This window comes from Aethalodelphis obliquidens, unplaced genomic scaffold, assembly GCF_003676395.1.
Source record: "Aethalodelphis obliquidens isolate GAN/ISIS:26980383/991018 unplaced genomic scaffold, ASM367639v1 scaffold16, whole genome shotgun sequence".
NCBI lineage: Eukaryota > Metazoa > Chordata > Mammalia > Artiodactyla > Delphinidae > Aethalodelphis > Aethalodelphis obliquidens.
The window spans coordinates 14,286,715-14,312,639 of NW_020837960.1; the positions used below are offsets into that span (position 1 = coordinate 14,286,715).

General features: G+C 41.6%; 1 protein-coding gene across 9 annotated transcripts in view; it reads left to right on the plus strand.

The window, feature by feature from the left end:
- Positions 1-25,925, plus strand: part of LRCH1 (leucine rich repeats and calponin homology domain containing 1) — a 200,131-nt gene that overhangs the window by 163,833 nt on the left and 10,373 nt on the right. For 3 of the 9 annotated variants that reach the window (XM_027116253.1, XM_027116255.1, XM_027116261.1), the window contains 3 exons: positions 3,729-3,866; positions 6,555-6,632; positions 15,318-23,354. In XM_027116253.1, coding sequence (XP_026972054.1) covers positions 3,729-3,866; positions 6,555-6,632; positions 15,318-15,524 — 423 coding nt within the window. In that variant the 3' untranslated portion in view covers positions 15,525-23,354. The other 6 variants (XM_027116254.1, XM_027116258.1, XR_003434741.1 and 3 more) reach the window with 5 other exon arrangements.

Below are 25,925 nucleotides of genomic sequence, written 5' to 3' on the forward strand. Positions count from 1 at the left end.
TGTAAATATGTGGAAGATCGAACAGCAGGACAAGGGTCAGTCACCAAAGAACACACTGGTATTAGTTATTAAAGGCAGTACATCATGAATTACTACATAAGTTCTTTATATTTAAAGAGAAGTATCATAGCCATGAACTAGACGAATATAAGAAGCTTCTTGAGGAGGTAGATTTTATACTACATCTTCTCCTTTCACTAGCAAATGATTATTGACTGCTCTCTGTGCCAGGCTGTATAGTCTAGGTGACAGACAGAGAAAAGAACAAAAAGGTCCCTGCTGCATGAAGCCTGTAGTCTATTGAGAAGACAGAGTAAGTAAGAAGGAAACAAATAAATACACAATTTCAGATAGCAATGAGTTCTACAAATGAGCAGTGAATCCTATAATTAAAATTAAAGCTGGGCTTCCCTGGTGGCGCAGTGGTTGAGAGTCCACCTGCCGATGCAGGGGACACGGGTTCGTGCCCCGGTCCGGGAAGATCCCACATGCCGCGGAGCAGCTGGGCCCGTGAGCCATGGCCGCTGAGCCTGCGCGTCCGGAGCCTGTGCTCCGCAATGGGAGAGGCCACAACAGTGAGAGGCCCACGTACCGCAAAAAAAAAAAGTTAAAGCTGAATTAAGGTAGGTCAGAATCTTTGTTGTTGCAGATGATAACTTTATATACGGTTTAGCACGTAGTCAGGAGGAAAGAAGAAAAACCCAGAAACCTCTTACCACCACTTTAAGCCACTGTGGTTGACTCAACAGTCACATAGGGCAAGTCAGTCCTCTGTCATTTGCCTAGAATATTTGGATGTGCAGTAAACTTGGGAGGTGAACTTTCAGAGATATGTAAAAATAAAATCAGAAGTTGAGCTATGCCTCTCAAAGAGTGATATAATTTTCTCTTAAAGCCTGGGTCATATTGATAGCTTATGTTTTAATTTAGTGATGTAAAATTAGAGACTGAAAGCATGCTTGGAAAAAAATGAGGTGTCTGTACAAGACAGTTCTGAAAGAGAATTATGCAACACTGTTACATGCACTGATTTTCAAGTACTTCACTTATTGCAGATCTCCCAATAAAGTCATCCTTGCTTATGCTGTTATCCATTTAGAAGGAGCTTCTGCTGTAAAGCAGAAATTTGCATTTGAAGTTTTAAAAACTGATCTATCTACTTCTGCTTCTGAGGAGATGGAGTTGATGTACTTTTCCCCATTCATCCCACTAACTACAACTAAAACCCCTGGTGATTCTATATAAAATAAGCATAGGATCACTCTGAAAAGTGGAGAGAATAATTCAGACTAGCTGGGCTCCTTGGGACTAGGAATGACAGTGGTGGTGAGTCCAGTGGGATTTCTTTTTTGCTTTATCTTTCTCAGACTTGAAGGTGAAGTAGTTAGAAACCGGAAATGCTAATGGGCACAAATTAAGACAAAAAAGTCCCAAATGAAAGCTTGCTTACTTTAGTCAAAGGACCAGAAAAGGGGCAGCCTAGTGAGAGAAAATTTTTAGACATTAAAGGCTCTACTCCAGCTAAACACTACAGAAAACCCGTGGTCCCACCCCTACCCATGCCTGCAAAGATGGCGTAGGCAGCTAGACTTTAACCTCTGCTGGGATGGTATCAGAGAAGGCCACATTGGGAGCCAGGAATTTCATTCCCATGAGCTAAGAATGATCCCATCCCCTCCCGTGGTATCAGTGGAGCCCACATGGGGAGCCTGGATTTCCACACCCACACCAGTCACTGACAGCAAGTGGGAATCTGCATTTACACAGCAGTAACAAGGTGGTAGCCTCCCTTTCCCTGCCAGAGCCGTGTCCAAAAAAGCCAGCTAAAACAGAAAGTTTAAATAGGATTCAGAGTCTCAGAACACCAGAAATGTCCAGGTTTCAACCAAAAAAATCACTCATTCTACCAAGAACCAGAACGAATGTGAAAAGATAATCAACAGATGACAACACTGTTGTGGCAGAGATGTTATCACGTGACAAAGATTTTATACTGTTCATGATAGAAATGCTTCCACAAGCAATTACAAACACAGGTGAAACAAAGAAAAAAATAGAATGCCTCTGCAAAGGAATAAAAAATCTTAGCAGGGGTTTCCCTGGTGGCGCAGTGGTTGAGAGTCCGCCTGCCGATGCAGGGGACACGGGTTCGTGCCCCGGTCCGGGAAGATCCGACATGCCGCGGAGCGCCTGGGCTCGTGAGCCATGGCTGCTGAGCCTGTGCGTCCGGAGCCTGTGCTCCGCAAGGGGAGAGGCCACAACAGTGAGAGGCCTGCGTACTGCAAAAAAAAAAAAAAAAAAAAAATCTTAGAGAAATAGAAGACATAAAGAAGGACCAATGGAAATTTAGAACTGCAGAATACATTATCCAAAAGAAGAAGCTCAGGGGGTGGGCTCAACAGCAGAATGGAGGTAACAGAGGAAAGAATCAGTGAACTGGAAGAAAGAACAATAGGGATTACCTCATCTGAGTAGCAGAGAGAAGACAGACTGAAAATAAATGAGCAGAGAGCCCCAGGGACCTGTGGGCGTGTAACAGATGATACACATTCATGTCATGGCAGTCCTGGAAGGAGAGGAGAAGGGGAGTAGGGCCAAAGAGGTACTGGGGGTGGGAGAGAAGTGGGTGTGGCTGGTAAAACAGCATTGTGAGAGATCCTTGTGGTGATGGATGTGTTCTATCAATGCCAGTGTCCCGATTGTGAAGTTGTAGTATATATTTTTGAAGGTTGTTAGCTTAGAGGGAAACTGGGTAAAGGGTACATGAGATCTCTCTGTATTACTTCTTATAACTCCAGATGAATTTATAATTATCTCAAAGTGTTTAATTTTTTAAAAAGGGAGAAAAATTGATTTTTGAACTAAAACATGGTTTCAGAGAAAAGCATCTCTTAATCCCTTTTGTGCCCCTTGCAGTCTGTCTGAACCAGTTGGATTTTGGTTTTTTAATTTATTTTTGTTTATTTTATTTTATTTATTTTTTATTGAAGTATAATTGACTTAAAATATGATTTTAGTTTCAGGTGTACTACATAGTGATGTGATATTTTTACACATGGCAAAACGATCACTATGGATTTGGCTTTTATTGTTCAACTCAGTCTGTTTTTCTACTTTCATTGCTAAGTCTGAGGCAATGTTGAACTTAAGAAGTCCATTTTTTTTTTTTGGCTGTCTCGGGTCTTCGTTGTGGCACATGGGATCTTCACTGTGGCATGTGGGATCTTTCGTTGCGTCACATGGGCTTCTCTCTAGTTGTGGCGTGTGGGTTTTCTCTTCTCTAGTTGTGGCGTGGGGTCCAGAGCACATGGGCTCTGTAGTTTGTGGCACTCGGGCTCTCTAGTTGAGGTGCGCGAGCTCAGTAGTTGTGGCGCGTGGGCTTAGTTGACCCGCGGCATGTGGGATCTTAGTTCCCTGACCAGGGATCAAACCCGCGTCCCCTTCATTGGAAGGCGGATTCTTTCCCACTGGACCACCAGGGAAATCCCAAGAAGCCCATTCTTTTAAAAATTCAACTAATTAAAAATTTTAGACACAACTGAATTTTTTTTTCTACAGAGGGATTTTTATTTTAATGTCTTTCGAAAAGGTTGAAATCATGTCAGTGTTTTCCACGTGTTCTTATCCTTCTCCATAATGAAACTTAAGTCTCAATTCATAAATACCCATAACTGTATTTTACCCTCAGTTGCCTGAGAGCAATTGGCTTCCTTCTGATTCCTTCCCAGAGCATCGAGATGAGACTCAAGGTCAGCCTGCACGAAGACCTGGGGGCTGCCCTCATGGATGGCGTCGTCCTCTGCCATCTAGTCAACCACATCCGCCCACGATCCGTCGCAAGCATCCATGTCCCCTCACCAGCAGTCGTAAGTAACACCATATAAAGGGAAACTAACTCTTACATCAAACAAACTCCTTTGGGACAATATTGCTGGTTAAAGATACTGATGGGATCTCCAGGACCCTGCTCAAATGCTCTGTGTTGGGCCCCAAACAACTAGAAGAGCAGAAAAGGAATAGCATTTCTGAATGAAGTAACATTTTCACTGTAAAAAGGGAAAATATTTAAAGTAAGTATGTAAGTGACAGAAAAGGAACTTACTTCAAATATAAAGCAAAACACGTTAAAGAAACGCTTGGGGTGCTAACTTTAAGACTGTGGAGACACAAAGATTCATTCCTCACAAGGACTTATTTAAACAGTGAGAAGTCTTTTTGGGAAACTTCTTTTGGTTGGCGAGTTCTCTTCTAAATGGAAACTCTTTCCTCTATTAATTATTGAGGATTTTAGGATAGCTCTGAAAAGATGTGGATTCTGTATAAAATATCATTAGTAACCTGTCAGGCCAGAGGTTGGTCAGCTGGTCATTAATTCAACAATTCCTTGATCACTAGCTGTGCTCAGGGGTAGGTGGGAGATACCAAGGAAACTGGGGAAAGATGAAAGAGACTGAGTGAGATGCCATTAGTCCCTAAAAATCCTCGTCTCCATGTGGGGGAGATAAAGCAGGTGCTGGCATCCTCTTCCTATAATCATGGACCATATTACCATCCAGAAGAGAGCTATAGAGTCATGTTATGGTCATTCAGATGAGGGAGGGGGAAATCAAAGATAAGCTGGTCTTTGAAGCCTACGTAGGGTTCAGACAAGTAGAGAAAACCTCTATCCATACTATTTACTATTAGGTGAAGCAGAAGAGTTTAGGAGCTAAGAATGTAGGGGTTGGATTCCAATTCCACATCTATGTAATCCATACGACTTTGGGAAAGTTATTTAACCTTTCTTTAACTTGATTGGCTCTTCTCTGTCATGGAACTGCTCCCATGAGGATGAAATGAGGGCCTACATGTGATATAAATGTGAATGCAAGCCATTGTGATCATTAGTGTTTATGAACAGATTTTTCAAAAGCCAGAGCCCCCAACCTCAAGGCACAGTGTTCATAAAATATCATAGGAAGAGTCTGTGGAGTGAAAGCCTCACGTGAAGCCCCACTCCCCAGCCAGGAAAGCATCGTAGTGGCATTATTTTTCTTAGTTTCTTTTCTTTTGGCAGCAGGAAAAATTAGCTGATGATCGCATTTCAACTGTCAGTTTTCTTTCTATACAGTTGAATATATTTTTCCCTTCAAAAGACTGACCACTTTTTTGCCTCAGAAAACACAGGAAAAAACCAAACCAAAACAATTTGTCTTCTTATTCAAATCTGCTTTATCTGCCTTAGTTTGGGCAGTAAATTCTGTCCTATAATCGAATATGAAAAAGTTTTGAAGTCCAAACTACTGTTAAGTTGTTAGAGCTGTGTACCAGATTCTCATTCAGTATTCTTCCCCAACTTGTAAGAAAGAAAGTACGATTCCTCAGCCTCCAATTTAAATATACAGTTATTGTGTTATAAGGTATGAGGACACTATGAATCATGTTATCTACACACATTTGTAAATTTGATCAATTCTTCAGGAAAAAAATGCTACTTTCTTTGGTTGTCACCTTTTATCTTTTTCAAATAAAAAAATTTAATTGAAAATATAATGGGAATAATGCTTGATCGGAGAAAATGGAGAAATGCAGGAGGAAAATATATCATGTTCTCTCCCACCACCCAAAGACAACCACTGTTTACATTTTGGCTTTTGTGCTGCTAACATTCCTTCTACATATAAGTTGTTTTTGAATTGTGAGCTTCTCATATCTACTATTTAGTAGTTTTTAAAATTTATGAAAACCTAAGTATTTCCCCAAGTCATTAAAACTCTTCATTAATATCCATTTGAACAACTGTGAAGTATTTTAGCTTATGTTATTATATTGTAGTTTTCCTTTCTAGAAATGTTTCTAAATGTCCACTTCCCAGAAATTCTTCTCTGAGCATCTTGAGCTCCCATTGACCAGACCCAGCCATGGCGTAGCGGTAGAGCCCGCTTCCATCTGCAGTCTGTGTAACATTGCCTTACAAATACTGTCCACGCCCGTGTTTGCACAAGGTGCTCACTCTACTCCTGCTCCCCACCCTGCCTCTAAATCTCCTCGCCTTGCAGCATCACCCGCTTTCTAATAAAACCGATTGCTTTGGCGAGAAAGAGAGTCATTGGCCTGGTGAATTTAACCCTTCATATAGAAATATATTTGCTGATGGGAAAAGGTGTTTATGGTGTACTTTTAAGTAAACTAAAGCAGGTCACACAACAGTGTGATCTCATAAAAACTGTGTGTGTGTGTATCCACACATATACATTCACATGTGCAGAAAATCTTGCACACGTGTATATACATACATACATGTATGCAGAAATTCTACATATAAACACATATCTATGTGTATATATGCATGTCTTTGTGTACACACACAGTGTCTAGAAGAATATAATCCAAAATATTAACAGCTCTTTAGGTGAATGTTTCTGGATAATTTTTTATTGTCTTCTGTTTGCTTATGTATTATTTTTCTCCAATAAACGTGTAGTACTTCTGCCATTTAGAAAGTTTAAAATTTAACCTGTTATTACAAGTATTTCTCTTAGTAATTCTTTATTTCTGAATATTTGCATTCATAGCCTAAACTCAGCATGGCCAAATGCAGAAGAAACGTGGAAAACTTTCTGGAAGCATGCCGAAAATTAGGAGTACCAGAGGTAACGTCAAACTTAGTTCCAGTAACTATGTTTGAGTAAAGATTTTACTTAATGTATGTGTTTGAACCTACTGAATAGATATACACCTTTGTCCATCCTTTTTCATCTCAGTCTTTCTTGAGGAATAATGTTGACTAAGTTATATAAAATTTTAGTTTAAATTACTCTATTGCAGTGAAATAAAAATGGCTTAAAATGGTATGGTCAATTCTGAAGAAAAGGGGAATATAATTTTTTTAAGGTTTTGAAATAAATGCGAAATTCCAAACTTAAAAAAAAAATTTAGTTAGCTTGATTCTCCTCACAAAGAGCAGAAATTGCTGAAGCTTCATTGAGCCTTCTGTGGGTTACATAGGGTAGAATTTTGGAGGTAATGATTTTTCCCTATCCGAAGCTCTTAAGCACAGTAGACCTGTAGTTGACCACTGATTTGTTGATTTGCACTCCTTGTAGGTTTGGGGTATGTAGTTCAAAATAATAAGCATTGAAAATATTATAATTATTGTTACTATTATCATTAATCACAACCATTCATAATAACAATGTTTGTGTATTGCTTTGTAGTTCGTTAACTGTTTGTATTTACATTTTCCCCTTTAGTCCACTGTAGACCCAATTGGCAGTTCCCTGTAGCCAGCCCAGCAATGATTTGCTACTTTTTCTTTCTCCCAAGCTAAGCCCCAGCCTTAGCCTCAGCCAGATAAGATAGCTGATCTGGGTCTTCTGACGACTTTACTATCAGTAACATAAAATGATTTCTTAGGGAGATAAAAGACAGTTCACTCAGAATTTGGGGATAAGTTGACAAGCTTTTCATCATTGTGATAAAGGGAAATAGAAACTACATTTCTTAAAATTTTCTTCTGTCTTTTCTCATGTTCCAGGAATAAAGTAACTACAAACTCTATCATGAGATACTGTTTTTGAGTATATGAAGGAATTACATTTTCATGTAGTTCTACTAACTGATAGGAGTTAGTTATTGGAATTGAGTAAGGCTTTTTCTCCCTCCCTCCCTCCCTCTCTCCCTTTCTTCCTTCCTTCCTTCCTTCCTTCCTTCCTTCCTATTTTTCAGCTTGGTGACATTTGAAGGTGAGAGTTAAGTGGTGGGCTTCTAATCTTATTTGAGGAAAAGGAGAGAATTATTAAAACATCTTTAAGTCAAAACTGTACCAATTAAAAGAAGCTTTCAAATTCGTTTTTAAATAGAGTGTAATCTTTACATAAGGTACTAAATGTCTTTATGATCAATCCACGTGTCTTTCAGCAATGTTAATCTGTGTGTCTGTATTGTGTGTGTGCATTTTACTATTGCCCATACATTTCTTGGCTTCAGATGTTTGTGAAATTCTCATGCGCCTACCATTTTTAATGATTTGATTCCGTCATGGGTTAATAAGTGTGTGTGAATCAAAATTATCACACCAAGTTTCAGATTGTAAAATTATTTGTGTCTGTACTCAAAAACGCTGATGAGTGATGACCAATCCCCTGTGATATTTTAAAACTCATCATTTTTCTTGGCTTATGGTGACACAAAATGACGTGGAAATGCCCTTAACCATTTATTGTGAGTAAAGATTGGTAATTATGATTTCCTTCTAAAGTGAGGAAAAGGAAATTAAATTAGCATCAAAATGCAGAGAAAATTTTATCATAATATCTGAATTATGCCCCTGGCACTAATAGGCAACTGATAATTCCGGAGACAATTGAAATTACAAGAAGTAAATCATCTTTTTTGCCAGTGTTCCAACTTAACTATGCTTAGTAAGAGATATATCACTAAGGCTATTTTTGAAACGATTTTTAAGACTTGAGGTGATTTTCAAGTTTGCATTGTGTATGTGTGTGATTGTGTGTACATCTATATCCATCCTGATGGATAATCCAATAGCATCTTACTGGTGACTAGAGTTACATTAAGTTCATTGTTACTAGAAAAAGTCTGTTCGTTGGTTAGCAGTTGAACTTCTTTAATGAGATATGTTAAAGGAAGGGAGGAATATTCTAGTGGAAAACCAGAAATTGCAATTGGAGTGCAGCTGGCAAAACTTGCTATATATACTCAGAGGAACGTGCTTTCATCTCTTGGAATAAATGAGTCATAAATTGTTGGAAATGAGGAAATGTTTTCATCTAGGAATGCGATACTAAGTTGGGGGAGGGGTGGAAATAACCCCTTGTTCCACTACTTAAGATGGTTGATGATTTGAGTATATATGTGGCACACTGCAATTCTAGTTGCAGGAACTCTCCCCTTGCAGTCAGACATTTTAAAAGCCTGGTACTTAAAAGCGGAGGACCTTTAACGTTACATTTTCTTTTTTTGCTTCAAGCTTAGTATTTGGGTAACAAAATACTCACTGATTTCCCGGCAGCTTAGTGAATTCCTCCTAATTTGCAAGCTTGCCCTGCTTTCTTCTCCATCCCTAACTTATCTACATACACACACCGATAAGTCAGGGAGATCTGGAATTCTGTATTATTTTAAGCTAAATAGCTAACTGACAATGATAAATCATCCTGTAGAGACTGAGAAGTCGCAGCTGTGCTCTCAGCCCGAGTTTGTTGCCCTTTGTAATAGAACTACAGTTTGAAACTACAACCCAAAGTCAGGGTTGGCAGCTTACTCAGTTTTATCAGGTTCATCTGGGTGGTCACTGAGCAAATGATGACAAATAAATTAATACGATGGGAAGGAAGCGATTTTAAAATTGTTCCAGTTGTTATGGTTTTTATTATATTTTCTCTAGAAGTCCCCAGGCACCCAATCCCAGGTACCTGCCTCAGGGTTGGTCAAGGTTCATGAAGCATTTTATTGTGTGCCCAGTGGAGTGGTTTCCCTATAAATGTGGCTTCTTCGAATTGGCTGCATTCAGAACCGCACACAGTGTAAGCGCCCTAGTTTGTTTGCAGAAGGTCGGAGTAGGCACTAAGAGTAGATGGATACGGCGACTCTAGACCTCTGTCTGTTATTCCTGACGTTTGGATGAGGCTACATCTATACCTTTTTTAGTCCAGGGGCACAGACAGGACGTGGCAGTCAACGCCACCTATAGAAAGGAGTTGACATCACAGAATTCGGCGTTGGGTTTCTGGAGAAATTCTGTTAGGGCGACAGCAGGCGTATTTGCTGTCATCTGTGAGGGATCCTGGGAAGAGGTAGAGGTTTGCTGATGAGAATACCAAGGGCAGATGCTGAAAAACAAATCGGAAATGCCGCCCCCCACCCCGCCCCAGCCCCAGCAAGTTCCTTTTCTGGTGGCAGAGTTAATATCTCTTCAGGTAGTTATTTCAGCCTGGGTCACTTCTGCTGCCCATTTCCAGTGCCTTGGGGTTTTTTGTTTTTGATTTTGTTTTTCTGTTTGGGGCCAGTTCTTCAACTAATGGGACAGATTGAGTGACTGCCACCTGGAAGGAGAGGCGTGAGGGCGAATGCGGAGGATCTGTGACCAGAGCGAGGGACACGGGGTTTGGGGTGAATTAGCCGCACCTGTGCTGTTAACTGGTTATGTGCCCTGAGGCAAGCCTATTAAAGCCTGGAGCCGTGAACCACTCGCCGGGACCTTCTTGCAGCTGCATCATCTTCTCAAACGCTCACGGTTGAGGCTCGGAGGCCAATATTTTATTACCATGCTCTGAGGAAAATGAGGTCCAGAGCCATTACACAATTTCCTAAGCTCATGCCCGCAGTTGGGAGGCAGCAGAGCTGGCATTCGAACCCCGGTCCGTCCGCGTCCAGCGCCTGCCTTCTTTCCGGCACACACAGGGGCTCTCCGCGTCCGAGTTCCCTGCTCTGCAAACTGCAGGTGTTGGACTTAAGCAGGGATTAAACCCCATTCTCCAGAGCCCCTTGATTCTCTCGGAAGCCAACCGGGGCTGCAGATCACTCCCACCCCCCCCCCCCTTGATTCAGCCCCGGCAGTTTCTCCTTTGCCCGTGTGGCACGTATCGGCTTTCCAGTTAAGAGTTCCTTTGGGGCAAAAGTGTGCTGTTGCTAATTATAGTTTGAAAATCACTAGACCCTTAAGGTTTCTTTGAGCTGATAGCCCATGGACGCTCAGCTCCATCCCGCAGCGCCATGATCGCTTTCCCCCATCAGCTCCTCTGAGGCAGGAAACTTACCCCACGTGCCTCAAGGCACGCCTGGAAAATCTGGGGGTCAGGTGATGTTGCTGGTACCATCCCATGGCCCCTTGTAGTGTTGATGTCGGTGGTCAGACTGTGCAGCTGTCTCTGACCTTCGGTGCAAGCGTCAGCTTGACCTTGAACACAGGCTCACCCTTGGCGGGCTTCCAAATTCTTCACTATATACTCTTTGTATCACCCAGGAATCTGACTGCAATGAAGCCTTGGGGTCCTGAGGCTATTTGCGGACATGCTGAGGCTTCCTTTGCCTTTTCTGAGTCAGCTTGGTCATTCCTGGCCCCTGATCTTGACGTTGAGGATTCACAATTGGCTACTGGGGGTCTCCAGTTTGATCCAAATTTAGGGCTGTTTTAGGGCTCTTACTAGTATTGTCTCAGGTCGAGAGAAATCTCTCATTTGTGAGGCATCAAAAGTATTAGAAAATAGATATATATATTTTTTACTCACCAGGGAAGTATTTCACCTTGATTTTATTTTTTGATTTTTTTGGAGGGGAAGACACTCTGGTCTTTTTCTAAAGGGAGATCCCCTGGTCTCTCCCTCTCAGAGGAGACAGCCTGGTATTTTTCTGAGAGAAATTGCCCTCGTCCCTGTCTGAGGGGAGACACTGACCTCTCGGTCTGAAAGGAGGCTCCCTGGTCCCTTTCTGAGGGGAGACCCCCTGGTCTCTGTCTGTCTACTTGATGTTAAATAAGTAGCCTTGGCCTCCAACCTCTGTAAGGAGCAAGGTCCTTAATTTAACAGACTTGCCCTGTTTAGAGGAGGAAGGGACATGGAATAGAAGTGCACCTTGTTTTCTAGCTGCCCAGCCTCTCCTGTTCATTACTGTCTCCAGAGAGGAATTGGGAGGAGGGTCAGGGCAGCAGCTCCATCAGCTGTACAGGGCTCTTGCCTGCCGGATAGCACAGAGGCCAGGGGTCCTCACTAGACTGTGGGAGGTGGAAGGTTTTCCTTCCATATCTACAAGGACAGGTCCCTTGGTGTCCAGCCTCTGCATCTGCCAGATGGAGTCAAAAATAAAATCCTAAAGTACACTGAGATGCTAACGATGATTGCGTTGATACAGGTGGAATTGTGGCTGAGTCTTCTTTGCAGTGCCTTTCATATTTGTATTTTGTTGACTTTTATAAGGAGATACTATTTTTGAAAGTACTTGCAAAACTTTTCCTACTTTATATCTGTTGTGAGGGTTTAGGACAGTTTATGTAAATGATCTGAAGTTTTAAATTGGAAGACGTTCTGTAAATTGAAGCTACCTTTTTTGTTTGTTTTAATCTTGAGAATAGGAGATACGAATTCCTTCGCCTCTTTGAACCTTCTGTCTCTTTTTTCCCCCAAATCAATGACTTTAATATCAGTTTAAGTCATAACTAATAAACAGTTTTGGGGGATGGTGAGATTCTTATTACAAGATTTATTTTAAGTTTCCATTTACATTGGTTACTTCCGAGGTTGGATGATCAGAGGTGCAGATGGACACCAACTTATTATTTTATTAATGTAAATTTTTAAATCCCTAATGCATTAAGAAGAGCCAGTCTGTAGCTTGTAAGACCAGTCATCTCCAATGGTTAGTAGGTGTGTATCACCATTCATGTAAGAATCCTTTCCCCCTGTGTGTCTCCTGGTGGTAGAGCCACTTCTGGTCAGTGGTCTGACATTGGTACATGGTTGAGAACAAATACTTTCTCGAAGCAGCATCTTCAAAGAGCTTGAAATTGCATTTCTAGATGAATTAGCTTATTAGAGTTACTAAGTGCATAAAATTGGTGATTAGTTCTTATATATCTGGAGAAAACTCTGGAAACCTTTTCCTACCTTGCTCCTCTCTCTGCCAAATTACACCTTGTCAGTTAGGGCTTTACATTTTCAGAATGACCATCAACATTCTTGTGCTATGACGTTTTAGATTAAAAATACTTTGTTAGCATACTGCCTTTCAAAATTAAATTTAAATAAACAATATTTATAAGCATACTGCCTTTCAAAATCAAATTTAAATAAATATATTCTAAATTTCTTAGAATTTAGTCTGTATTATACTCAGAATGCCTGTAAATTAGACCTTTTGATAGATCTGTGTACATTTTTATTTCTATCTGTAGTATTTGGGGAACCTGAGTTAATCTTTAATAGTACTCTTAGTCACACACTCTTGTGTTGACTTGTATGAGAATCAGTTAACTTCTGGCGATTGTGATTTCTGTTCACTGTAACGGGAATTAGCATCTGCACTTGCCTCTCGGGACTCTGAGTGTATTAACTATGTTTTTTAAATGCCTTGCAGTAATTACTAATGCTCTGTAAATACATGGTGAAATTTGGCCTCTTTAAATTTCCTTCCTTTTTAGTGTTTTCCTATTTTAATTATAAGAAAAAAATAAAGTATAATCTGTAAGTCCCTCTTATTAAGACTGAAACCTGGAAAGCTGAAGTTCCCAGGTTCCCCTGGCAACTCCAGCCCTGGCTTCCCATCATAGCATCCTTGAGGGACTGATCTGACGGCCATGGGCTGTGTGATGGGGGGTAGAATCAGAGAGTAGCCCACACTCCACACGTTATGAAGCTTCAGATTTTGCCTCCCAGCCAATCTTAGACCCGTACATTTTTCTTCAGAGATCGTGATTTAATTTAAACCACCCGCTGTAGACTGTGAGTCTAAGCTCTACCCACTTTAATCTGAATAAAGCCCAGAATCTGTGGCATCATGAAATTATTTCCAGATTGAGAAGAATGGTCTGTGTTGCCTACCCATGCGAGAAGTGTACTTCTGAATAGATACACTGGAAACTGCAGACAATCTAATTCTTAGTTCTTTGATGGAGTTGCTGGGGAGCAGACCAGACATTTTCCGTAGGGTTCTGCGAAATGTATTGAAATACATCCTGGAGATAAAATGATTTGCTTTTAACATGGAAATACCACTTTGGTGACAATCACATTTTAGTGTGCATATGCCTTCTGTCTTATGTCTGTTTTGCTCAGAGTTCACTGATTAAGCACACCATTGCAATAGAAAATTCTTATTGCAATAGAAAACTCCTTCTCTTAGATGTTTCCCCATCTGTTAATTCCTGATCAGCATCTCTGTCACAGTGAAATCCATTCTATGTGTAGCTGTTTTAATTCTTGAGAAAATAACAGTGGTAGCTTGATTCCTCTAAATGCCCTGAGAAAAGATGCACAGTCTGAATAGATATAACATGATTTATTAATATCCTTAAAAAAATCTTTTGTTAAGAGGATCTCTACCTTCATAACTTAAGATTAGGAGGTTTATAATCTTATTCAACGCACTTACATTGATTATCCCTCTTTACCAGAGGGCATCAAGCTAACTGCAGAAGATACGTGCAAGACAGAACCTCTAAGTATCATCTTTCAGTTGCTCTGTGATTTGCATCTGCTTAGCAGTGATGCTAAAACAAAGGGCAATATTGTTGCAAAGTATATTATAAAATATATAATATATATATTTTTTAAATGCTTTGCCTAATTTGGACATAAAGCTGCATTTATGAAATATATCACAGATATTTTCAATCCTTGTTTAATTTGGAAACAAAGCCAGAACTTTGGTACCTACTGACATAGCAATTATAATCATTTTTAATTTGAAGCTGCGGTCATTTCTGGTTCAGGAATTCAGGGTATCAGAAAACCATTTGCTTCCTGATAGCAGTAGGCATCCAGAGGTCAACTCATAGGACTATCTTATTTGTGCGTTTAGTTGATAAAGTAGGAATTCTGCCTCCTTACGTGGTGACTGTCAAGTAGACAAAACGCGGAGGCCTGTTGTCCCCGCCCCTCCCCCTACACATACCTGTTCAGTGGTGAAGAAATTTACACAATTCCTCTATGCAGGAATGTACTTTTATTCTAACTGCAGATCCAAGAAGCCTCTTCTAAACTTTTGGTTTATGTCCAGTTGTAAAAATGTGAAATTTAATGTAGTTTTTGGGCACATGTAGGCACATGATTAAAACTAGCATTCCCCAGAGTTTATCAATAATCCTAAAAGGAAAACAAATGAGGCGCATGTATAACCTTTCGGAGAGAAATACTTTATATTCAGTCTTCATAGACCAGGGTAAAAAATGCACTAAGAGAATGGTGAGGAAAGGTGGGGATTCAATTTTTAAGTTTGTATTTTTCCCTTTAGTATAGTGAAGACCTCAATGTCCCAGGTGCAAAGCTCTTATTCTTATGCCATTGCTGACTCATGATACCACTTAAATATTAAAACTGTTTGAATACCAGAAGGATGTATAAGTTACAGAACCTTCTATTCCTCGATAGTGAGATCTGGCTGAGGAATTTCTCTGTCCTATTTGCATAAACTGTGTTGGGTATGCTGCTTTTTGTAATTAATTAAACAACCTGTGGTGGAACGGGTTTTACCTGCTTGAAATAAGGGGTTACTCTTGCCATTTGCTAGTAACTAAAAATGTGTGCTTCTTTTTAGCCGTTGTTCTGTGTATTTTTAATTGTATGCACTGTCTCTTTCTGTTCTGATGGCTGCCCTCGGAATAGGCTGACCTCTGCTCTCCGTATGACATCCTGCAGTTGGATTTTCGTCACATTCGAAAGACTGTTGACACTCTGCTGGCACTCGGGGAGAAAGCCCCACAACCAACTTCTGCCCTCCGCTCCAGGGACCTTATAAGCTTCTGTCTTGTCCATATTCTCTTTGTAGTGCTGATATATATCACTTACCGCTGGAATGTTCTGTCTGCGTAATGCCCGCGTGTGCATCCCTACACTCTGCTCTGTCGCCCTGCTCCACGACAGGGTCCTTCCTCCCTCTGGGCCTTTGCCTTGCAAACTTCCATCCCTGTCATCTCTTCAGTAGTCTCTGGAGTTTTGAAGCCGAACGTTTCCACATCAGATTTTCCAGAAGCACAAACTTTGTAGAAAGCAGCTCCCATTAGATAGTTTCTCTCACTTGCTGAGAAACAGTGAGGACAGAGTGTATCCACACCTCTTGCCTCCTCATCCCCATAGTGCCAGCAGCAGTGCTCTGCAGTGCCTCTTCTCTCTCCCAGTGAGCTTTGCTGCCCTGGGTAGAGCCGAAGAAGGTTCCAGAACAGGAGCAGAGGGGATTTAGCGTATGAAAATCTTGCCATTGGGTCAGTATTTAAGTCGACTCCTAATTCAGGATTGGGCGATTTAACTGTCGAGGGAAGACAGAAAGCCAGCATTGGGGGTCCAGTTTGGCCTATAACGATCTTTAATAATGCCGCTGTTGACCAAGTTGAAAAATACCATCTGGAGAATGACTCCTTTGCTGGCCAGCCAGCTGGCTTCCTCCCTGCTTCCTGCAGCAGGAGCTGTGAAGGGCACCAGGGAGGGTGACCCCCCACTTCCACCCTGAGTGAGCCCCTCTGCCCTGCTGCCTGAGACAGGGCTGTGCAGAAGGGCGCTGGGGAGGAAGGATCCGGCGCAGTCAGAGTGCCCCCTGGAGGATCCACGGCACACCACTCTTTCTGCGTAGTTCTACTTAATTCCTTGTTTGGTCTACTCTGACCGAGGCTCTTAGAAAAGCATTTTCCAAAAAGAGTTTCTATTTTTAAATAATGTAATGGGTCATTTCGCTTTTTTTTTTTTTTTTTTTTTTTTTTTTTGCTACATCACATCATAACTTCAGGTCTAGAATGTGATGGATTTGACAGTATTTATTTTCAAATAAAGCCGTGAGTCATGGAACATTCTTGGGCCTAGGGTTGGGGTTACTATGACAGGAACCAATAAGATTGCTCTTATTTTAGAAGAATGTAGTTTCTTCGGTGACTTGAAATTTCCATTTAACCTTTGATTTCCAGTGACATTAGCAACCTGCTTTTATGTTTAAGTAAGCTTAAAGGATTATATATTAATAACTATATCTGCTTTCGGAGCAATGTGATCAGTTTGCCATTAAAGAAAAAAGACATTAGAATCTTATCTAGGACAAGATATTCCTGGTTCTGGGATGTCGTTTTATAATATGAGACGGCCCTGCTCCAAGGTGAAGACAGACTCCCCTGTGCTTCTGTTTACCTCTGGTTGCCAAATATTGTTTCTTAAATTGGTGTGTGTGGGGGGGATGATGGGGTTCACTTCCTCAAGATAAATTTCTAGTTTACTCACATGGAAACAGTCTTTCTAGATGGCTACTAAGAAGATAATTTTATTTTTCTGAACATTTCCATGAATCCAGGGGACTTGAGGATGTGGAAAGGTCACATAGTTAGAAGAATATATTTATAAAGATCCTTTGTTGGTAAATGAGGTGAGATTTTCTAACAGGAGACATTCTTTACATGATAATATCTTGAGTTCACTGAGCTTTTCCCTCCTGGTTTTGGGTTGATTGGTGAAATACAGAGTATGCGGAAGTTATCTAACGTCAGTTGTGTAATAAGTAACCCGCAGATGTACTGAATTGCCTTTGGTGCTATCTTGTACTCTTCAGTCTGTAACACAATAAAATCCCTTTGTACGATGTCTGACGAGCACCCTGAGCCATAAGTTGCTTAATAAACACATGTTGGGTGACAGATCCAGGTTTTTATGGGCCCATCAGTACGTTAATTTGTGTGTATCCAGAGTCGCGCTCAGCGCTTCTGTCCAGCTGTTTGGATTTTTCTTCTTGAAGTGGGTGGGGGGCACAGGGGAAGAAGAGAGATGACTTACCGGGTGACCACCTGAAAGAAAATTCTGTCAGTGAAAACTGAGGAGCGCAATCCTGGGAGATCAGATTTAACTTTCAGCGCTGACTTGACATGGTTCTTTGGCCGTGTTCATATTTCAGTTCTGGCATCCAAAGTATTTTTTGGATACACCTTCACCTCTCATGTCATTAGTGTATCTGTACCCTAATGCGTTGCTCCTCTGGGGATCTGTTAGGTGGTATTTTTTCATCAAGTAGTCTGGTAACAAGCAGAGCACAGTTAATTTAGCCCTTTAGGCAAAGCTTGGAATGAACTGTCTTGTCCATGGCTACTCATTTCTATTCAGAGTATTATTAAGCCTCCGCATGGTTCTTCCCCAAGGTACTCACACACCGACTCATAGGCTAGCATGATGCCTGCCATTGCCAGGTGACTAGGGATACTGGGCCAACCCACCTGTCATCTGAGAGGTGGTTGGGTGATTTATATGCGCATACTAAATCTTCCTCTCACAAGGAAGACCTTTTTTTCAGTACTTACAATGCCTGATAAAAATTACCAAGCATTTATTTACATATTCTTTTTGAAATAGAAAGATCTATTTGAAATAGAAAGTTCTCTTTCTCCAGTTCTTCCAGCTGGTAGCAACTTGCTACTCCATGTCAGGATTGCCAAAATAGGTGACAACTAAGTAAGTTCTGTTAGTTCCTTCTCGTTATGGATTTGTGGTTCGTATGCAGCTCATTGTACTTGGGGAGAGACATATAAAACAGTGCTGGGGGGAAGGGCCCTACAGAGCTCAAAAGCAAGACAGCTGAGTAGGAGTTTCGTCAATGAGTAGATAAGTAAAGGCATTTGATATCCTGATACTAGTCATTTGTGAGTGAGAAATTAAATTTAGGGCATAGTGGCTAGGGTTATCTCTCTATAATCCATGCTGGTCTCTGTCATAAGGAAAAAGGGCGTTTCACCTACAGGGTAAAAGTCATGGACAGTATATTAAAATTTCAGGAGCTTGAAAGTGGTTCCGGATGAGGTGAAAAATATTTTAATGTGATTTTCTTTCAGGAGATTAGGTTTTTAAAATTAGGCTTCAGATTTTGAAATTAGTTCTCAATAAACTATCAGATATATATAATAGAATGTACGCTTTTCTCCTTAAGACTATGAGGGTCCAGTTCCTTGCTTTTTCACTGGATTTTGTTTATGATTGTGTTCATTCATTCACTCCTCACATATTGAATGAGCACCCTTTGTACAAGACCCCCTCTTGGGGATAAAAAGGTGACCATGACACGTGACCCTGTCTTCAAAAATCAGGAGTCAGCAAACTTCTTCTGTAAAGTGCCAGTAAATATTGTAGGCTCTGGGGGCCATACCATCTCTGTTAGGACTACCCAGCTCAGCTGCTACAGTGTGAAAGTAGCCACAGACGCTCGTAAATGTGTCTCAATAAAACTTTATTTACAAAAACAGGCTATGGGCTGGATCGGCCTGCAGGTATTTGGACCCTGTGTAGTGGATCTAGTGGACAAATAAAGAAGAATTCAATGTGATAAGGTCCTGTGATAGGTCAGATACAAGATTCTGTATATGAAACACGTGGACAGGGGGGCCCAACCCTGATGGGAGTGGGTGATCTCTGAAGCCTTCCTAGAACCGTGATGTTTGCACTGAGGCCTTAAAGATGTGCAGGAATAGCCAGGTGAAGGGTGTATGGATTAGGGAGGTGAGAGAAGGGGTAGTTGTGTGTAGAGAATAAATGTTCTAGAAAGAAGGACTAGAAAGTAGCGCGGCTGGAAAGCAGAGAATCAGATGAAGAGTGACAAGAAATCCTCTCTGTCTGGAAGAGGTTGACACGGTCTGCATTTCACATCGGAAGAAGCTGCCCCTCGGAGCCCTCACACGGCAAAGCAGGAACTGCAGTTCTCTTACATGAAAATGATGCAGACAGTTTTGTTTTAAGGTTCAATCCGTTAGTGCCAGGACTTTACATTTTAGAAGCAGACTGAACACCATGAAGAGTGCTGCATGGGTGACTTTATTTTGTCTAGCGGTGGCCTGGCAGGAGGCCTGTGACTGCTGGAGAGCGTAAGAAACTATAGAAGAAGGAGAGCCAGGCGGTGATGGCGATCTGCCTGCTCCCATGGGCCATTTGCCGCCAGAACAAGACGTCTGGCCCTCACTGCGAAGAGAAACCAAATGAGCTAAGTGACAGAGCTAACGCCCTTCCCCGAGCTGAGGGTTCTCTGATGCCCACCTGACGTTGAATTTGGTGGGACTGGCCTGGAGAGGACTCCGAGGGGCCAGGGGCCTCTTCCTATCTCCTGGGCACAGACAGGACCTGCTCACTGGTTGGTCAAGGACCTTACGGGAAGCAGCATGATGTCGTGGAAGGGGCCCCAGCTGTAAGATGAGACACAAGTTCAAATCCTGGTTGCAGTACTTAACCTGCTGTGTGACCTGAGCAAAGTTAAACTCTCTACATCTCAGTTTTCTCCTCTGCAAAGTAGAGAGATTGTATCTACCTCGCAGAGTAGTCATAAAGAAAAGACCAATGCAAATCCATAGCATTGGTGCCAGGCCTGTAGGAGGTGCCCCCAGAAGGCTTGCAAAGTTGGAATTTAGTCTTTATGGCTCACCTGCCTTTTCCAGCCCTGCTTGTTGTGGCTCAGAAGAGGGGTGGGTGAGGGCGTAAGAGTGAATATTTGTTTCCGCCATTGGAGAAACAATGCGAAGGACAGGACGAGTCCTTCAGAGGGGGCTCAGAATATTTTTATGCAGGATACTGCTTTATGATTCTGTTCTGTGCTTTAAGAAGAAACACAACAAAAAGAGCTCATGGGTATCGTAGAGCAGTCTGCTGCTGCATTCTCAATGAAAGCCACTCATCTCCTCTAACAATGAAATTGTGATGCATTTAAACTCAGTGTAGATATTCACCTCTCTCCTTTAGATCCATTATATACAAGGTGAGGTGACCCTTCTCTGTCATTTCCCATCAAGCTATAAATCCACAGCAGTTCCTTCCCCATCACAACTTGTAGCTCACTTCAGGGATCCCCTCCCCCATGGGATATGCAGCGACAGGACTAGTGTGATGGAGGTGGCCTTCTAGCCATCCTCAAAGCCCCTCCGTATTTCTGGCAGGCTCCCCTTGCTTGTCTTGTCAACCAGCATCTGAAGTCATGATTCCCATCAGTCTCCCTCCCAGTCCTGTGATAGAACAACCACAACTGCCATGTTTTCATAAGGTTTCTATGATCTGACGCTAGTCTTCGTAGGTACCTCCAACCCTATAATGTAATCTGAGGGCACCTCAGGGCTTCTTAGAGTCTGAATTAAAAGAGAAAGCCAGAAAGGATGCAAGGGATACCTTTTTATGTCTTTTATTTACTCCTTGTCACCAGCTGTAAGGGTGGAAGGGAGAATTTTGAACTCTGCACCTGGTTTAGGAATGAGGAGACCAGGAAGGTGAGAAATGCCTGGGAGAGGGGATGACCTTAAGCTGACTCGGTGTGTGACACCTCCAACGTCCTGTCAGCAGGAGGCTAAGGCCTCAGTATCTTCCCACCCTTGTTTCTCTGGAGCCCCAGCCCTTCCCAAGCATGACCTCGAGCATGGAAACTCAACTCTGCAGACCACCGGCCCCACCACTCATCAGTGGAGACATGTCACAGCTCAAGCAGGACTCAGGATAGCCCCCTCAAAGCCATGTTGCACAGCGATTAGGCTTTGTGCAAATTTTAGTTCTAGAATTCAGGAACGTTTGTGACTAAACATAGGGGAACACAGGTCAAGAAGCAAAATACCTTGTTCGGAATGCCTTGGGCAAATCTGTTGCTTTAAAATTTCTATTCACGTTCCTTGCCCAGTCGTGCTGCATTATTGATCTCAGTGTTTTTCTCACCGATTTGTTGAGCTTTTATGTGTCAATATAAAACCCATTGTAATTTGACGCAAATAATTTTTTTTACAGTTCGTTGTGTATCCTTTAATTTTTTTTTTTTTTTTGACACACAGAAGCTGTATACTTTCAGGTGATCAATTGTTTTTATCTTTTCCTTTGTGATTTTTATATCACCTTTTCATCCCCATCCATTTACCAGAGAAAATATTAAATACGTATCTATATGTTATTGGGAGGAATGTTGTGGACGTTTTTTAACATTTAACTCTTCAACTCATCTCAAATTGATTTTAGCATATGGTATAAAGTGAAGACTTATTTTTTTCCCCAAGTAATACCTTGTACCAGGAACTTAACCATAATTAGCAGCCATTTATAATATCCTACTGGGGTGCTGTGGGAGCCATAAGAATGAGGAAAATATATCGCTGCCCCCGTGGGACCAGCCTTACCAATGAAATGAAATTCGGCTGATTTCACAAGCCCATGGCAAGCAGAAGGTGTCAGGAAAGGGTACACACTGACCTCTGGCTGCGGCAGAAGGAGGAAGCACCGTCCATCCTGGCCTAGTGCCCTGTCACAACTCAGACAGAACCTCCGATTCTTTCTCAGGCTGACGTTTGGCTGCTAAGTTGGCAAGCAGCATAAAGTTGCCTCCCCTCAACACACCACTGATGACAAGATAATCCTGTTTGATACACAGCAGCCACTTGAAATAATTGTTTAAATTGTATTGTAAAGAATCAGCTGTTTTATATTGACAAGTGGCCATTTCTCAAGGCCTGGAGTCAGAGTTTGAGATACTCTGAATTTACCATAAGTTAGGGAAGTGGGAGGGATGGGGGATGGTAAGACTGCGAGCGTAGAGCCCACCAGCATTTCGAGGTTGTGGAACAGGTTCTTGGAGACGTCACGATGTGTCTTTGGATGACCTTTTTAAGAGCACAGTGCCCGCATCTGGGGTACTTAGTGGACAGTCCTGCATTGACGCAACAGGAATACCTGATTCCTCCAGCAAGAGAACTGCAAGGAAGCAGTGCTGATCGGAGACCTGATTGGCTTCGTGTTAAACACTGTGTCCACCGCCTGGGGCTTGACGCAGCTCCCAATTTCAACTGTCCTTAAGACCGGTGGTTATTGGACTGTGGAAAACACACCATCTTTGGGTAGATGAGAGGGAGTGTTTGCTGTGGAGTTGTTTCCCAGCCAGGGAGACACACTCTGGAAGGAGATTCCCTTGTATGGTATCAGACCAGGGTCAAATGACAAAAGTGTAAAATTATTTTGTTTTTGCTCTTTTGTAAACTGGTGGTTGAGCGTGCGGGGTGCCACACACAGGGAGTGAGCCGCCTTGGTTATCTTCCTTGAGCAGTATGTGCTGGACATTTCCCAAGAGCAAAAATACAGTATGAGAAAGTAGCAGGATATTTGTGTCTTTGACAGTTTTATAAAAGAGTCTTAAAAGGCAGGCTCTTAAACTCTGTGGTTAAAATTACTTATTTACAAGGCTGTTCATAAACTGTGAAGAAAGCATGCCTCCATTCCAGAGATCACAGGAAATAAAATGAACTAAATCAAGATTTATGGTCAGTAGAATGGTGTGTGGTCTGTATAAATGAGTGTTCAAGTTCCTTTAAAATGCGTGAGAGGCTATGTGAAGTTTTGCTGTATAAGAATATAAGCTAATATGTTCTTGGTGGGTGGTTTCCAGCTGACGGTATGTAGCTCACTTATTTAGTGTCAAGGTTTTTAAAAAATGTTTAGCTCTTTTGCACATTTCAGGATGATTGGAAGTCTTTCTAGAACAACCCTCACTTGTGGAAAATCATTGTTTTCTTTGCAAACACAGGAAAGGTCTTTGCAAAATGAGTTGAAAGTTAGGGAGAGAGCACAGTCTGAAGTGATTAGATAGGCATACTTCAGAGCTCGACTTAACTCCTGTCAGTGGTATCTCGAGATTTTGTAATTAGATTCCAGTCATCTAAAAATCAATGCTTTGTTCTTCTTCCTTTTAGGAAAAACTGTGTCTGCCCCATCACATCCTTGAAGAGAAAGGCCTGGTCAAAGTGGGCATCACCGTTCAAGCATTGCTAGATGTAACTGTAACAAAGGCTCTATTCACATGAGACCAACTCCTCTCCTTTGGGTCGTGGCTCAGACGTTTTTCCGGTCAGAGATCCTAAACTCTCCTCTCAGCACCTGCCCCCTCCAACCTCCCACTCACTGCTTGTCAGTTCCCCGACTCTAGTTGAATTGACGGGAGGACACAAAAGAAGATTTTCTACCTTTCATAACTGACTCTGACATTAAGACCTGACAGGTATTTGCCTAAAACCCCGTGAGGGAGCTGGTTGTGAAGGACCAAGCAGCTCATCAATGCCTTCTACAACCTCCTTCATCCCTTCCATGCTCACCCACTGCCATTACCAAAACACCAAGCACAGCCGTTTTGCAGCAAGATGCATTTGTTTTATTAAAACCAAACGCAATGTGTATTTTGGGGGGGGTGGGGAGGGGAACTTGCAGTCAGGTTTTTTGCCACCAAATTTTTCAAGAAGTTTCTTGAGACCATTGCCTTTTAAAAAAACTATTTTCGACATACAAAATATTTATATAAATATTATTTATTAGTGAGTTGTTATTCATCCTTTGGATGCAAATTGTAAATTAGGAAACTATTTTATTACTGCTTTTTTGTGGTTAAACACTTTATTTTAATATTATAAATATTGAGTTATTTTCTATCCTCTTTGGTGTGCAAGTAGTTCTAGGTCTCCATAGTCATGTTTTCTGGTGTATATGACTCAAAAAAAAAAAAAATTAAGCAAAAAGCAGGTGCTTCTGTGACAAGAACTATTTTCTGGGGGAGGCGTTATTTATACTTTGGTTTCTGGAACATTGGTCTTATTTATATTTTCTGCATTCCATCCAGCTTCCTACATTCCAGCAGCCCTGTTGTCCCCTGATATAATGAACTGACAGAAATCAAGAGAGCACCCCAAAGTTGTTTGTAAATAGCTGTGATGGAAAAAAAAAAGACATATTAAACTTGAAGATAAAATGTGAACAGTTATTTTTTTGGGTTCATACTTTGCTATGCACAAAACATTCACGTTTTAACATGAAGAAGTAACAAGTGTTGGCGTCATGTGTCTTGTAGTGTAATTTTGCACTGTAACTTGGGTAATTAAAAGTGTAGCACCAAAGGTAGAGAATAAGGAAGTGGTATAGGAAAGTGGAGATGAGAAAAAGGTTATCGTTTAACCAAGAAGTTTTTTAAGGGCCGCTTCGGTGGAGAGTGGTCAAGAATTAACTGAAGGTATATAGGACTTGGATCGGGAGACCAGCACTTTTTGCAGCTGCCCGTTTTGAAAGAGGAAACTATTCTGAGATGTAGACGTGCTTATTTTATTGCAGCTTAGTTGGTGGCTTTCAAAGTAGTCCGTCAAACACGGAAAGATTCACAGCCTCTGGTGTGAAACCGCGGGAGTGAGTCAGTAAATTGGCGGAGTAGTTGCCTGCAAGAGCAAGGCGGGCTCAGGAGAAGGTGAAGTAAGTAGCGTTTGTGAGGCTGAGTGGCCCAGGAGGGAGCAAGTTCAGAGAAAGCAACGACTAGAGAAAATCCAGCTAAGGAAAGGGGTCCGTGTTGGTCTGAGAGAGTCACATAAGACTTCACAGACACACAACCTATCTTAGGCAGTTACGTGCGTGTGCACTCGCCCTGCAGTTACAGACAGCCCAGTAATTCGTCTTTCAAAATCTTGCGAATGCTGACTGCATCGTCACCTCTGTGAAAAGCCATTGTAAGTTTTTAGAGCAGCAGCCACAAGTTATAAGCCAAGTATAAAGACGAACACAAAAGAAAAGACACCAGGAGGACAGTATGCGTTGAAATTGAACACAGACTTACATCAGCCAACGCCAAGGCTGCCCTCCTGTCTAGGCAAGGAGGGAGGGGTTACTGAAAATAGTCATTTGGATTGGCAGCTAGCAGTTACTTCCTATCAAATGTACTGTGCACTTTAACCGAGTTTAAAATATATTTTAATATTTTCCTGTACTGCACAAATACCTGTTTTGTCCAATAGCATAATGGTGTAAAAAAGAAAACACTCTGAACAAAGAGCGTATTCAGTGTAAGCGACAGTCAGAGGTTGATTATAGAAATAGGAATTTAGATGACTGCACCTTGATGGGCATTGAGAATGCAGGGTCCTGAAATTTTTTTTTTTTTACATGTATATATGGCAACATGAAGCTCTGTAATCTTTGTTTTGAGAGATTTTCTTTTTCAAAATTAAAATATTTCTTTTGATATTGATTTTCAGTATTTTCTTGCGGTTGGCTGTATAATATGAATGGCTTCAATGTTTTGTAAAATGGCTTTTTTTTCTTCGAAATGCAGTCCTCGTATGGCTAAGACGTCTTCAAGATCTTCGTCCATTGTTCGTATGTGCAATAAGATGCATGTGGCCGGCTGACAGCGCCCTAAGTGAACGCAATGTGCACGGTGCAAATACCCTTCCTTTTATGATTTAACAGCCATTAAAACTTTGAATTTGTACAAACCATCTTCTG